At 33.4% G+C, this 14,179-nt stretch overlaps 1 protein-coding gene across 11 annotated transcripts; it reads left to right on the top strand.

The window, feature by feature from the left end:
* Nucleotides 1-10,435: 10,435 nt before the first annotated feature.
* Nucleotides 10,436-13,577, top strand: LOC112706140 (F-box/kelch-repeat protein At1g22040). Of its 11 annotated transcripts, none has more exons than XM_025757283.3 (4): nt 10,522-10,915; nt 11,130-11,246; nt 11,381-11,425; nt 11,754-13,577. In XM_025757283.3, exon 4 carries the CDS (start codon nt 11,756-11,758, stop codon nt 13,178-13,180), a length of 1,425 nt encoding a protein of 474 aa, XP_025613068.1. In that variant the 5' UTR covers nt 10,522-10,915; nt 11,130-11,246; nt 11,381-11,425; nt 11,754-11,755; the 3' UTR covers nt 13,181-13,577. The 11 variants fall into 11 exon arrangements, with proteins under 11 accessions (XP_025613069.1, XP_025613068.1, XP_072056796.1 ...); XM_025757281.3 differs by having other exon boundaries at nt 10,533-10,915; nt 11,133-11,246; XM_072200694.1 differs by having other exon boundaries at nt 10,705-10,915; nt 11,133-11,246; nt 11,381-11,429.
* Nucleotides 13,578-14,179: the final 602 nt, after the last annotated feature.

The raw sequence follows: 14,179 nt of genomic DNA, 5'->3' as shown, positions 1-14,179 counted from the left end.
CCTTGTCTGTGGTATTCCGAGTAGGATTCTGGGATTGGATGGCTGTGACGAGCTTCAAACTCGCGAGTGTTGGGCATGATGACAAACGCAAAAGAATCAATGGATTCTATTCCGACATGATCGAGAACCAACAGCTGATTAGCCTTGCTGTGACAGAGCATTTGGACCATTTTCACTGAGAGGATGGGAAGTAGCCATTGACAACGGTGACACCCTACATAGAGGTTGCCATGGAAGGAACTTTGCACTTTTGCATGCATGAGGGAAGAGAAATACAAGAGAAAAGCTGAAATTCAGAAGACAAAGCATCTCCAAAACTCCAACATATTCTCCATTACTGCATAATAAGTATTTATTTCATACTCTTTTATTTTTTGTAATTCAAACTGATAATTATAATTAATATCCTGACTAAGAATAATAAAATAACCATAGCTTGCTTCAAGCCAATAATCTCCGTGGGATCGACCCTTACTCACGTAAGGTATTACTTGGACGACCCAGTGCACTTGCTGGTTAGTTGTGCGGATTGCAAAAGTGTGATTGCAATTTCGTGCACCAGCCCTCTAGCGAATCCTCCGTTAATCATATGTATATGTCACTCGGGATTTTGAGGTGGACATTGTTATCGGCTGGTGCACGAAATTGCAATCACACTTTTGCAATCCCGCACAACTAACCAGCAAGTGCACTGGGTCGTCCAAGTAATACCTTACGTGAGTAAGGATCGATCCCACGGAGATTGTCGGCTTGAAGCAAGCTATGGTTATCTTGTGAATCTTAGTCAGGATATCAGAAATTATCAGGATTGATTGTAAAAAGCAAAAGAACATAAAACAGGTACTTGAATTGCAGTGATGGATAATAGGTTGAGGTTTTGGAGATACTCTGTCTTCTGAATCTCTGCTTTCCTACTGTCTTCTTCTTCAAGCACGCAAGGCTCCTTCCATGGCAAGCTGTATGCAAGGGTTTCACCATTGTCAGTGGCTACCTCCCATCCTCTCAGTGGAAATGTTCAACGCACCCTGTCACGGCACGGCTATCCATCTGTCGGTTCTCAATCAGGCCGGAATAGAATCCAGTGATTCTTTTGCGTCTGTCACTAACGCCCCGCCTTCAGGAGTTTGAAGCTCGTCACAGTCATTCAATCATTGAATCCTACTCAGAATACCACAGACAAGGTTTAGACCTTCCGGATTCTCTCGAATGCCGCCATCAGTTCTAGCTTATACCACGAAGATTCCGGTCAAAGAATCCAAGAGATATCTACTTAATCTAAGATAGAACGGAGGTGGTTGTCAGGCACACGTTCATAGTTGAGAATGATGATGATTGTCACGGATCATCACATTCATCCGATTTAAGAACAAGTAGTATCTTAGAATGGAAGCAAGCATGATTGAATGAGAAACAGTAGTAATTGCATTAATCCATCAAGACACAGCAGAGCTCCTCACCCCCAACCATGGGGTTTAGAGACTCATGCTGTGGAAGGTACACAAAGAAACGTGTAAAGTGTCATGAGGTACTGATACAATGTCAAAAGATCCTATTAATAGTAAACTAGTAACCTAGGGTATACAGAAATGAGTAAATGACGTAAAAATCCACTTCTGGGTCCACTTGGTGTGTGCTTGGGCTGAGCATTGAAGCATTTTCGTGTAGAGACCTTTTCTGGAGTTAAACGCCAGCTTTTATGCCAGTTTGGGCGTTTAACTCCAAGTTTTGTGCCAGTTCCAGCGTTAAACGCTGGAATTTCTGAGGCTGTTTTGCCACACCGGTTTGGGCCATCAAATCTCGGGCAAAGTATGAACTATTATACATTGCTGGAAAGCCCAGGATGTATACTTTCCAATGCCATTGAGAGCGCGCCAATTGGGCTTCTGTAGCTCCAGAAAATCCACTTCGAGTGCAGGGAGGTCAGAATCCAACAGCATCTGTAGTCCTTTTCAGTCTCTGAATCAGATTTTTGCTCAGAACCCTCAATTTCAGCCAGAAAATACCTGAAATCACAGAAAAACACACAAACTCATAGTAAAGTCCAGAAAAGTGAATTTTAACTAAAAACTAATAAAAATATACTAAAAACTAACTAGATCATACTAAAAACATACTAAAAACAATGCCAAAAAGCGTATAAATTATCCGCTCATCATCGGCTTCCTTCTTTATCTCTCTTTCTCATTCTTGGCTCGTCCGACCTATCTGCCAAGTACCTGTCTAGTCGGCCTTCTCTAGCCAACTTTTCTATGACATTCTTTAAATCATAACAATCGTTCGTAGAATGCATATGGAGTTTGTGGTACTCACAATATTCAGTCTGGCTCTCTGCCTTTTATGTTTAATCGGATGAGGAGGTGGAATCTTCTCAGTGTAGCATATCTCTCTGTAAACATCCACAAGAGAGGTCCGGAGGGGAGTGTATTTATGGTATCTTCTGGATTTCTCCGGGTTGTATTCTTCCTTCTTCTTAGCTTCTTCATCTTTTTCCCGAGGTAGATAAAGCAGGATGAATCTCGAAAGTGGTAGTCGTGAGTTCTCCTCCATGTTGATATACTTCTCTGCCTGTTCTTGTACTTTGTACAGGGAGGCCGAGTGTCGCTTGGATATGGATTAAGAAAATGGCCATTCTTTAAGGCCATTAACTAATCTCATTATTACTGCTTCAGTGGGTAGATTTTGAATCTCCAAGCATGCTTCATTGAACATTTCCATGTAGTCTCGGAGAGTTTTCTTGACCCCTTACTTAACTTCCAATAAGCTCGGGGCGTGTTTTACCTTATCCTTTTGAATAGAGAATTTAGTAAGAAACTTTATTGCCAGGTCGTCGAAGCAAGTTATCGACCTGGGACGTAGGTTATCAAACCACTTCATCGCAGCCTTAGTCAAGGTTGTCGGAAAGGCTTTGCAATTGGTAGTATCGGAGGCGTTAGCTAGGTACATCCGACTTTTAAAATTGCTGAGATGGTGTCTAGGGTCAGGTGTTCCACCGTAAGATCCATGTCGGAGGTTTTGAAATTCCTTAAAACTTTTACTCACATGATATCTTCCATGAATAGGTCTTCTCCTCCTAAAGGACTTTCTTTCCAATCTGCTCGATTACTACGTTTCTGGAGGTCGGCTTCCAGTCTTAAGAACATTTCATCTAGCTCCCTTTGTCACTGTACTTCTTGTCGTAATTCTCGTTCTGCTTTCCGTTGTTGTTCAACTTCTTATTCAAATTGCTCTAGCGTCCGTCATGGCCATATATATTTCTTTTTCTCTGGTAGCTCTCAAATCTATCCTGATAAGTAATATTTATAACAAATAAAAAAAGAAATAAGTGAAGACATTTTCTTTTATAGAAATTGTTAATTATTTATTAAATTATAGCTAGATAATTAGTTTGACCTTTTTAGATTTAATTTTGTAATAATAGCTAAAACATTAATTTCATGTAAAATAAAAAAATTGAAAATAAAAACTATATATAATTATATAATGATTACATATATATAAAAATTTTAATTATAATTATATAATTTTCATGTCATTCTATAGTTTTTGTTTTTTGTAAACATAAATTTTTATCTATATTAAAAGTGAAAATAATATTATTTATTTTCTAGTTCTATTTTTAAGAGTATAAATAAGAAATTTAAAAATATTTGTTTAAAAGTATGAAAAATAATATTTTTATGTATTATATATAATATTTTAAATAAAATACATATTTATAAATATTTGGATAAAACTTTATATTATATAATAATATATTTTTAACAAAATTAACTATTACAATATTTTTAATTTTTTAACGAATAATCTATTATTTTTAAATAATCTAAAATAATTTAATTATTTTATATTTTATAATTAAAAATAATACTACATAATAATTAATCTTAATAAACAAAAATAATTTTTTATGTATTTATATATTTTAAAACAAAATTGTATTTGTCATTTTTTAAGTATTATATATTAAAATATATTTATTTATGTATACATTAATATATTCTATATTTATAAAATTTATGAATATTTTTTATAATATTTTTTTATTTTAATTGATAGAATTTAATAATTTATAAAAAATAATGTATTTAATATACAAAAAATTATTAGACTATTTTAAATATATCTAAATTATATATAAATAAATAATAACTAATTTAAAAATTAATTCATATTATACACAGTATTATTTTTAGTTGCACGTGTGGAACTGATTTTTCTCATGAATAGTAGGAGAAAGAAGGGTTTTTAAAGTAATTATATATGATCTTTTGAAACAGTGGTATCATGCTTGGCGACCACGTGAAACGCTAGCTCCTTTGGTTCCTTTTGTGCACATTTTTTATTCTCACTTGAAGTTGGGCATTGGCGGTGAGATATTCTTTGCACAATTATTCGGAAGAAGTTAAACTTGAGTTGATGCTCTTTGATCCTATCAAGCAGGCAGGAGATAAAACAGGTTGGTTTTGGTCTTTTGGACAAACTCAAATACTCTCATCTACTCGACTAAAAGCGGGTATGAATGGTTATTGAAGAAGAAATTTGGCTGGAATGATCATGAAAATTGGCTTTGGCTTTGGCGCTTGAGAATACCAGAGAAGATAAAGTGTCTGCTCTGACTTTGCCTCAACAACGGAGTTCCCACAGCTAGGTACCGATTTCAAAGAGGTCTTGCTACTTCTGATTTTTGTCAGAGATGTTATCTTGCTCAAGAGGATATTAATCACTGCTTTAGGACTTGCCAAAAATCTCGTCAGATTTGGATTAGCTTAAATTTGGGAATGACCGCTGAGGACTCTAGTTTGGATTTTGTGTCTTGGATTCGTTTTAACCTCAACAACAATGAGTTTCTCTTTGCAGCGGCCTTTTGGTGGATTTAGAGGGATAGGAACAATGACATCTTCCATCAAGATGATCCATGGAGTAAGGAGAAAATTGTTCACTTGGTTAAACATGCTGTTCGAGATTTCTCTAATGTTGTTACCAACCAAAAACATATTATTCCTTCTTCTTTGAAATATAACTGGTAACCACCTCCAATGAATGTTTGTAAATTGAACTGCGATGCAAGCGTTTTTGAAAATGAGCAATTAGCTGGCTTTGGATATATTATTAGAAACAGCATGGGAATTTGGATAAAAGGTTGTTCTGCCAGTATACCTCTTTCTAGTGTTCTCTGTTATAAGCTTCATGCTATTTGGAGAGGGCTTGTTATGGCTTGGGATTGCGAGTGCAAAGAGGTCATCTGTGAAACTGATAATTTTAATGTGTTTCTTCTTGTTTCGCGAGGCACAACCAGCATGATTAGGAATGAATCTGATCTGCTTGGCAAAATTAAAGAGATGCTCCAGTGCAATTGGATAGCTACTTTAGTTCTCATCCAGCGCACAGCAAACAGAGCGGCTGATTTAATGGCTAAGACTACTGCTTTAAACAAGCAGGTGTATTTAGAGTGGTTACTGTCCCCTAATAATTTAGACATTATTATTAAAGAGGAGTACTACTCTTTTTCTTAAATCTTTTTTCTTTGTGTTATGTTAAGTCACAAAAAAAATGTTGAGATTTGAGGCTGAGGGTGTGTTTATTTGTGCCGTTATTAAATTTCTCCGGTCCTCTCACTTTTATTTCCGGATGCAATGCACCTCATTTAAGTCTCACCATTTACCATGTAATCAGTAAGATCTTATCGATCTTCTCCTTTTATTTATGTCTTTCATTTATTCCATCTATATCTGTATCAAATTTTATGGTTCAGAATAAAATTCTGCGTTAAATTGAACTAATTATTCTTAGAACAATTTTAATGGAATCAATTTTAAATTTTTAATTATTAGTTTTTACTTTTATAGTAATTAAAAAATAATAAAATAGTGACATTTGTATAATCTATTAAATTTTTCTTAAATGAATATTATAACAATTTATTATGACCTTACAATAAAAATTCAATCAAAATATACTTAAATAAATTAAATGTACTCAATTGTACTCCTATATTTTGTTATTCTATTTTTATTATTATTTTTTTAATTGTTTATAAAATTTTAATTTTTCTCGATCTAAATATACAAAATTCTCAATTTTCACATTCATAAATTATTTATTTTTCATTGCAATTTTTTTAGTGAGTAATATCTTTTAAATATGACATATAATTATTAATTTTGAATTTTATATTTTTTAGTTTAGTTAAATTTTCACAATTTAATTAAAATTATTTGAAATAGTTAAAAATAATTTAAGTATAAAGTAAAATGAGATGAAATATTATAATGATAAATTTTATATTAAATTTTAAAATAAAATTTTATAATATATAACTTACAAATATTTATATAAACTAAACATTGGACTCTTATAAACTAGACATTGAACTCTTATGTTTTGTCAAATTTTGAAATGTGCAATTTATATTATTGTTACCAGATTATTTGCGTGACTTCTTTCTTGGTTAAGCGGTTTGACATGTTATATTGCGCTCTGCGCCTGTCTGTTTCTGTGACCGCTTACTATCCTCGTAAATGAAATCAATATTATCTTATTAATAAAAAAATTAATTTTTAAAATTTTTTTCTTTAATTATTCTGTGAAGTATCATCTCTGATCTTATTATTTTTAAATAAAAAAATATATAACAAATATTAAATAATAAAAATGATATTTTATTAAAAAATTAAAAAAAATTCACTCCTTATCAATAATTGTCCTAACAAAAGTTTACTCTCTCTCAGGATAAAGAAATTATTTCATGGTCAGGAGTTCATTTAAATTGGTTTTTTTTATAATTTTTACATATTATAAATAAAAAATAGATTTAGCTAAGAAGCATATTAATATTATTATTCTTTAAAATTTTTAAACTTTTTTAGATTAATTAATACATAATAAATGTATGAAGAAGAATTTAAATGTTATATGTTCAATAGATAACAAATGTATTAAAGTATCAAATTTTATATATTTTCTATAAAAAATTTATTAATTAGTAATCTTAACATATTAGCTAATCCTATAAAAAATAATTAATTATGAATTTTTTTAAACACACGTTTATATACTGCAAAACATTAAAACACAATTGCTTGAACTTCTTCCTTCTCATAGATGATATATTGATGATAGTTATTATTTTTTCACATTAATCCAATGAATGTAGATATAACTTTATCCATATCCCTGCTGCATTGCTTTATGTTTAGTTAATATTTTTTTTGGTGACTATATGTTTAGTTAAGATGTGTTTTAAGATTATTACGTGTTTTTAAATTTTTACTTTAATAAATATAAAATAAATATATTAAAAATTTTATTTTGTATATTTTTATAAAAAATTTAATCAAATTTAAATATATTATATTTTTACAAAATAAGTATATTATTATGTTTCTAAATTTATTTTCAAATTTTTTAATAACTATCAACATAAAAAAATCTGATGCATTTAATTTATAAAAAATGGAAAGGTTATTTTCGATGATGATTTTCTTATTGTGTATATAAAATATCCTGTATAAAAGAATTAATGAAATGTGTTAAGAGTTAAAAAAGACATTATTCATTAATTTAGAGATATGACTGGAGAAGTAAATTAATTAATGTTAATTTGATTTTTTTTAATGTACAATTATTTATAAAAATGTAAAATGTTAATTATATACTTAATTAAAAACGGCATTGGATTTCATTGTCAATATTATTAGAAGTATAATTATGTATACACTTCTTATCGATAACTTAAGCTTTTGGAATAAACAATTTATTATGATAAGATATATATTGAGAACTTTTATGATGAAAAATTTTATTAAAAAATTAGTAAAAGAGAAATAAAAAAAGGAAAGAAAAAAATACTAAAATAGTGATAAATAGTTATTTAATGATTTTACCAATTCTTGCTTATTTATTATCTTCAACTTTTCGCCGCGTCACAACATGCATCTTCTTATTTATTTTTTCCAGATTAGGGTGCACCGAAAGCCTGATTTTGGTCTTTGAAATGTGCCTTCCACTGAGACTAAGCGAAACTACACACGCAAAAACGGTACACACTCGAACAAAAAGAGAGTGATGCAAAATGGAACCACATATATGTTACCCTAATAAGTAATGCCCTTTCCCTTCTCCAATTCAACTCCGCAATTTCTTCCATTATTTCATGCATTTAATTTTAATATTAGCAATAATAAGTTAATAACGTATATCCAAAACTTTCTTTAATTCACTGCCAGCCGTATCCAACCATGGCCAAATGCACAATCCATCTCATTTAATTTTTTTCCTCTCTTCATTTTTTTCTTGCAGGAATTATATTTTCTGCTATGTTTTGTAGCTTAGCTTAGCTGAATCCCATTCAACAAATTTTCCCAGATTCATTCACGATGAAGTTATGTATTCGGAACCAGCTGGTATTTATAGCATCATAATAGGAAATCAACAGTCTGTTATGTCCATTCTCTTATGAATGGATATAATTACAGATTTTTTACCACAAAAAGTGAAGAACATAAATTCAACGCTTTATAGCAACGTTTGGTTATGGAAATCAACGGTACCATTCTCAATGAGAACTTTTCATTGTAAAAAATGTTACCGGTACCAACACCAAGTAGGCCTCAAAACCCTAGCTGTAAGTCAAGAAGAAAAAATACTACCCTATAATGTTGTACACTGTTACACCGTAGCACCGTCATCGAAAACCTCTTCTACGCCGCCACTAACGCCTCCTCCTCCTCCTCCTCCTCCTCCTCCTCCTCCTCCTCCTCCTCCTCCTCCTCTGCCACCATCAATGTGGGTATCGTGTTCATATGCGTTCCGGTGCACCATGATCGGCGACGTGCTTGGAGCGGAGAGTGGAGATTACATGACCTTTGAGGTCAAACCTGAAGCTGAAGAAGAAGAAGAAGAAGAAGCAAAACCTTCTTCGTTGATTCGAATCAAGTTGAGTAAGGGCAAAGAGAAGATGGAAGAAGAAAAGATGAAGAAGAAGAGGGGGTTACAGTTTCCACCGCCGATAACGTTGATGAGAACACATACGGGGAAAATGCCTTGGAATTTCAAGAGGGAATGCGGCGATTACGGGAGGCTTGTGATAACGGCGGAGAGAGTGAAGCGCCGTGAGTATGTTGAAGCTCTCAGAGTGAATGGAAAGGTCACAATGAAGCTGGTTCCAGAAGAAGAAGAAGAAGAAGAAGAAGAAGAAGAAAGTGAGTACTGTGAAGAATGTGGGTATTCCATGAACGAGGAGGAAGAAGAAGAAACGATGGAACTTGAAGATCTTGAGTTTAACAATGAAGAAGAAGAGGAGGTGGAAGAAGAAGGTGGTTTTGAGATAGAGGTTGAAGAAGAGGGGTATAATAGTAATTTGTGGGACAAGGAGAGGGGACTATGTTGGGATTTCAGTGAATGCAGTGTTGGAGTTGGAGATTCAAATGATTTTATGGGCCGTCCTGGTTCTGGTCCGGCCCATCTTAGGCCCATTACTTCCGTCATGTGATGTGAGGCCCTTCCTACTTTGAGAATAGCTACTTGTGAGGACTGAGTAGTAAAATTATACTCCGGGTACTGATAAGAGCTAAGAAAATTACTTGTAGCGTGGGTAGTCGTAGTGATTCTTTTTCTAAAATTTGTTTATTTTGAAGACTGAAGAGTCTTGTGGGATATTTTCATGGTCGTTTAGCATTCATGTAACTCTATGTACCGCTGCTGCAACAGCTCAAATATGTTACTATTTTTTGAAGAAAAAAACAACTCAAAATTTTGCTAGAAATATAAAGAGTAATATTCTTGGTAGTTGTACACTCAAAATATTAGTATCCGTTACAAATAATTGATGGTAATGATGGTGAGCTTGAGAGAGATCTTTCCCAACGATGAATGAGGAGATGGAAGTCTCAAACTGAAACTGAAGGGATTTCCCCGAAATTTATCAATTTACAGATATTGAAGGAATCTCCGTCTTACCTCAATTCCCCTTTTCTTTCTCTGATCTGAATCAACTTAAATTATTGTGATGTATACATTGTCTCTCATTTTTTTTTTTTTGGTTAATTATATTGTCCTGTTCATTTCAGGGGCTAAGTAAATCTTCTCAGCGAAATTGGTAACATTGTAACAACAATTAAAGTGTCCATAAAATAGGAACAAAATAACATTCATTAACAAGAAAACGAATTGTACATATTAAATAAACAACTCTGTTAAGTATATCGACCACCACCAACCAGCCACACATATATATTTGAATGTGATAATTAATTTAGTGACTCAGTTTGTGTGTACATAATATTTCTACTAAACATAATTGACAAGTCATATGGTGCATGTGAGAAGGACATCTTCATGAATAATTGAGAAAATAATACATAAATAAATAAAAGGCAAGATGTCGTAAAATATAATTATTAAACTAAATTTAACACAGTGTAGCGTAAAGGAGAGAGTGGACAGATGAAGACAAAGCACTGGTAGGTAGATCATGGATGAAGGTGTGAGTGGAATATGAAGGATTAAGATATGTAGATCTATAATTTAAATTTGATGAAAAACATTGACGTAGTGTTCAGGATAACTAATATGTGTGGTTCTGGTTTTCTAGTAGAGGGAAATTTCAGCGAAAAAGAAAAAATGAAGAAAAGTATGAATACGTGGAAGGTTGAGCTGAATTGGTGCCACGTGTATATTAATTTAGGTGTGATCAGTGGACGAGGTAGAAGAGGAAGAAGACCTTCACCTTCCCCTTCCCCTTTTATTTTCAACTTGAAAGTTGAAAGCAAAAACCGCGACTTCGTTGTTCTTCTCAACTCTGAACACTGTGATTTAACTAAATAATGCGGTGCCAATTAATTTCCCACCGTTTTACGTTTTCATCAAACCTTTAATACTCTCTCTCTCTCTCTCATCCTTTTCTATTACCAGCCAGGTACCTTCTTCACTTTTTCTCCTTTATATATTCTTTCTTAAATTATCTCATCTGTGAATCTCGAGTACTAATTTAAGTATTATTTTGTGCCACTGTAAGTATATTTATTTATTTGTCTTAGTTTCTTGCTTGCTTCATCGGTCTTCTTTTTCTTTTTCTTTTTTATTAATTAATTATTGGTTGTTGACTTGATCGTTCTAATTATACATACTAGTAGATTTGATTGCGATCATATTGGATTTCTGTATGTGGATCATGAATTGGTGATGTTCATCTGAGTCTCTGTTTTGGACAAGTGGTGAATCAGAGGAAGGGAACAGCGTACATTCATGTAACTGAAAATTCTGATTCTGAGATTTTATTTCGGTGTTTCTTTTGCTTATATAATTCAGCTCTGATTGGTGTAGGATATGCATCTTGTGATCTCATGAATTGTTCTGTACTTGTTTTTCTTGTTTCTGTCAGCTGCTTCTGGTGCAAACTGAGGGGAAGATCTTTCTTTGTTGAGTGGTAGGTAGGATTTAACTGTATGTTTAGAAAGAAAGAACCATTCTAAGGATAAATTCATTCTTGATTGTCTTTGGTGTATTCCTTTTGAATAATAGTTCAGGTGTCGTGTAATGTGTTGGACTTCTCTGTTTGATTTTTAACCAAATTTGTTTTGCCTTCCTGAAAACGTGTCTGTGCATCTAGAAGGACTGTTTGAAGTTGTATTGTTTTCTTTTTTTTTTTTTTTTTTTTTTTTACAATTGTGGTTGTTGCTTTCTTGTATGGCCTTGTCTGGCACATTTTAAATTCCAATGGATAGTTTCAAGAATTTTCTCCTCTTGCAATGCAGATATGGGTTCGGTTTTCAGTGCTGCAAATGCTATACCTAAGCTGAATGAAGTCTCTTCGAACGAGACGTGCAAGAGGCAGAAGATGTCATTATCTACATTTGATGAAGAGAGTCCAAGATTGATTCCTAATCTTCCTGATGAGTTATCACTTCAGATTCTTGCTAGGCTTCCGAGAATATCTTACTTCAATGTAAGATTGGTGTCAAGGAAGTGGAAAGCAACTATCATGAGTCCAGAAATATATGAAGTAAGAAAAGAACTCCGGACCTCTGAAGAGTGGCTATATCTGTTGATCAAGGTTGGGGAATATAAACAGCAATGGTATGCTGTTGATCCTCACTCTCAGATATGGCAGAGACTACCTACTATGCCTAAAGTTGCTGAAGAGCAAGAATCAAGAAAGAGTTCTTCCAAGCTTTGGATGTGGAACATGGTAGAAGGTAACAGAATAGCCAAAGTTATCAGAGGCTTTCTTGGACATAAGGATGCATTCGATGAAATGCCCTTTTTTGGTTGTGCTATAGGAGCTGTTGATGGATGTCTCTATGTTCTAGGAGGATTCTCTAAAGCTTCAACTACAAGCAGCGTCTGGCGATTTGATCCAATGCAAAACACATGGAGCAAGGTGACTCCTATGTCCACAGGTAGAGCATACTGCAAGACCGGAATCTTAAACAATAAGCTTTATGTTGTTGGAGGGGTTAGCCAAGGCCAAGCCGGACTAATTCCTCTTCAATCTGCCGAAGTTTTCGACCCTTCGACTGATACATGGTCAGATGTCCCTAGCATGCCATTCTCCAAAGCTCAAGTCATGCCAACAGTATTTTGGGCCGACATGTTAAAGCCTATTGCCACGGGATTAACCTCATACATGGGAAGATTGTGTGTTCCACAAAGCCTATATTCATGGCCATTTTTCGTTGACGTCGGCGGAGAAATCTATGATCCCGAGACAAACTCATGGATTGAAATGCCAACTGGGATGGGTGAGGGTTGGCCTGCAAGACAAGCAGGTTCAAAATTGAGTGTAGTAGTGGATGGTGAGTTATATGCATTTGATCCTTCAAATTCCCCAGATAGTGGAAGGATCAAGGTGTATGACCAAGGAGAAGATGCTTGGAAAGTTGTGATTGGAAAAGTTCCAATACATGATTCAGCAAATTCAGAGTCACCATATTTGCTTGCTGGCTTCCATGGGAAACTTCATGTGATTACAAAAGATGCAAATCATGATGTTGCTGTTTTGAGGGCTGATCTGAGAAACAACCGGGATTGTTCTTCTCCCTCAATATCTTCAACTTCTTCATCATCATCATCATCATCATCACACAGTGCTGCTGAATCAGATGCAGTTGTTTGGAAGGTAGTTGCAAGCAGGGATTTTGGGAAGGCTGAACTTGTCAGTTGCCAAGTTATTGACATATAATTTGAATTGAATTAGATATATTAATCGGAAGTTACATATACAGGAATTAGCCTCAGCCCTCATGCGACTGCCTCTGTCTGTATTTTTTGTTAAGGTGTCAGTAAGATGAGAGAATGGGAAGTGCTACATCAGTATATAATTAATTATTTACCCTATTGATATTTTTGGAGTTAGTTATTTGTGCCCACACTTTCTTGAACGTTGAGTTGATTCACTCTCTTCTACCATTAAATTGGACGAACTTGTAATGTTATGCACTCTGTCAAATGGTAGAGGAAAGTAAATCAGCTTGGTGTCCAAGAGAATGAGCGAGTCTTCCATATCCATAGTAACTACAGTTTCCACAGTGATGTTCAAGTTGCTAATAAAAAAATTGTGCAGAATATTATCAAAGCAATTCATTATTTTCCACAACGTTACATAATACAGAGGATAAGATCAGATTGATATATATCCGAGGCCTGGCTATATATATTCTAGCCACACATTTTATCTTTAGCATGCTTTCAATTTTTTCTGTTTAGTTTTATACACGATTTTTCATGTTTCCAGCTCCTGACTGAACAAAAACGTTTATATTTCTTTTGTGAACTATATCTGACTCCACTAAAATTGAGGTCACCGAACACTATCTTAAGACTAATTATTATCTTTCCTAAATATTTTTCCGATTAATTTTTAAATAAAAATATATTTTTATTTCTTGTCAAAATAATTTAAAAATAAAACATATACACTTGTCTTTTAAAAATTAAATGCTTATAACTTTGTTCTCGAAAGACTTTTGTTCAACACCATTTTGGACAAAACTACTAGTATATTCCTACTTGAGACCTACTTGAGACAATACATCCAAGATACAAACATTTACATCATGTTGAACTTGTGATATAGAAATAAAAGGATAAACAAGACAAGAATTGAAATTGAATAGAAAAGATAAATTGTAATTGAAATAAAAGCAAAAAGGATAAATTAAAATTGAATACAAAGAGAATC

The sequence above is a fragment of the Arachis hypogaea genome, chromosome 8, assembly GCF_003086295.3.
Source record: "Arachis hypogaea cultivar Tifrunner chromosome 8, arahy.Tifrunner.gnm2.J5K5, whole genome shotgun sequence".
NCBI classification, from domain to species: domain Eukaryota; kingdom Viridiplantae; phylum Streptophyta; class Magnoliopsida; order Fabales; family Fabaceae; genus Arachis; species Arachis hypogaea.
This window is presented reverse-complemented; position numbering and strand designations above follow the sequence as displayed.

Bases quoted from the DNA above. Each gene is read 5' to 3' on its own strand.
- LOC112706140 (XM_025757284.3), top strand. From the start codon at position 11,756: ATGGGTTCGGTTTTCAGTGCTGCAAATGCTATACCTAAGCTGAATGAA.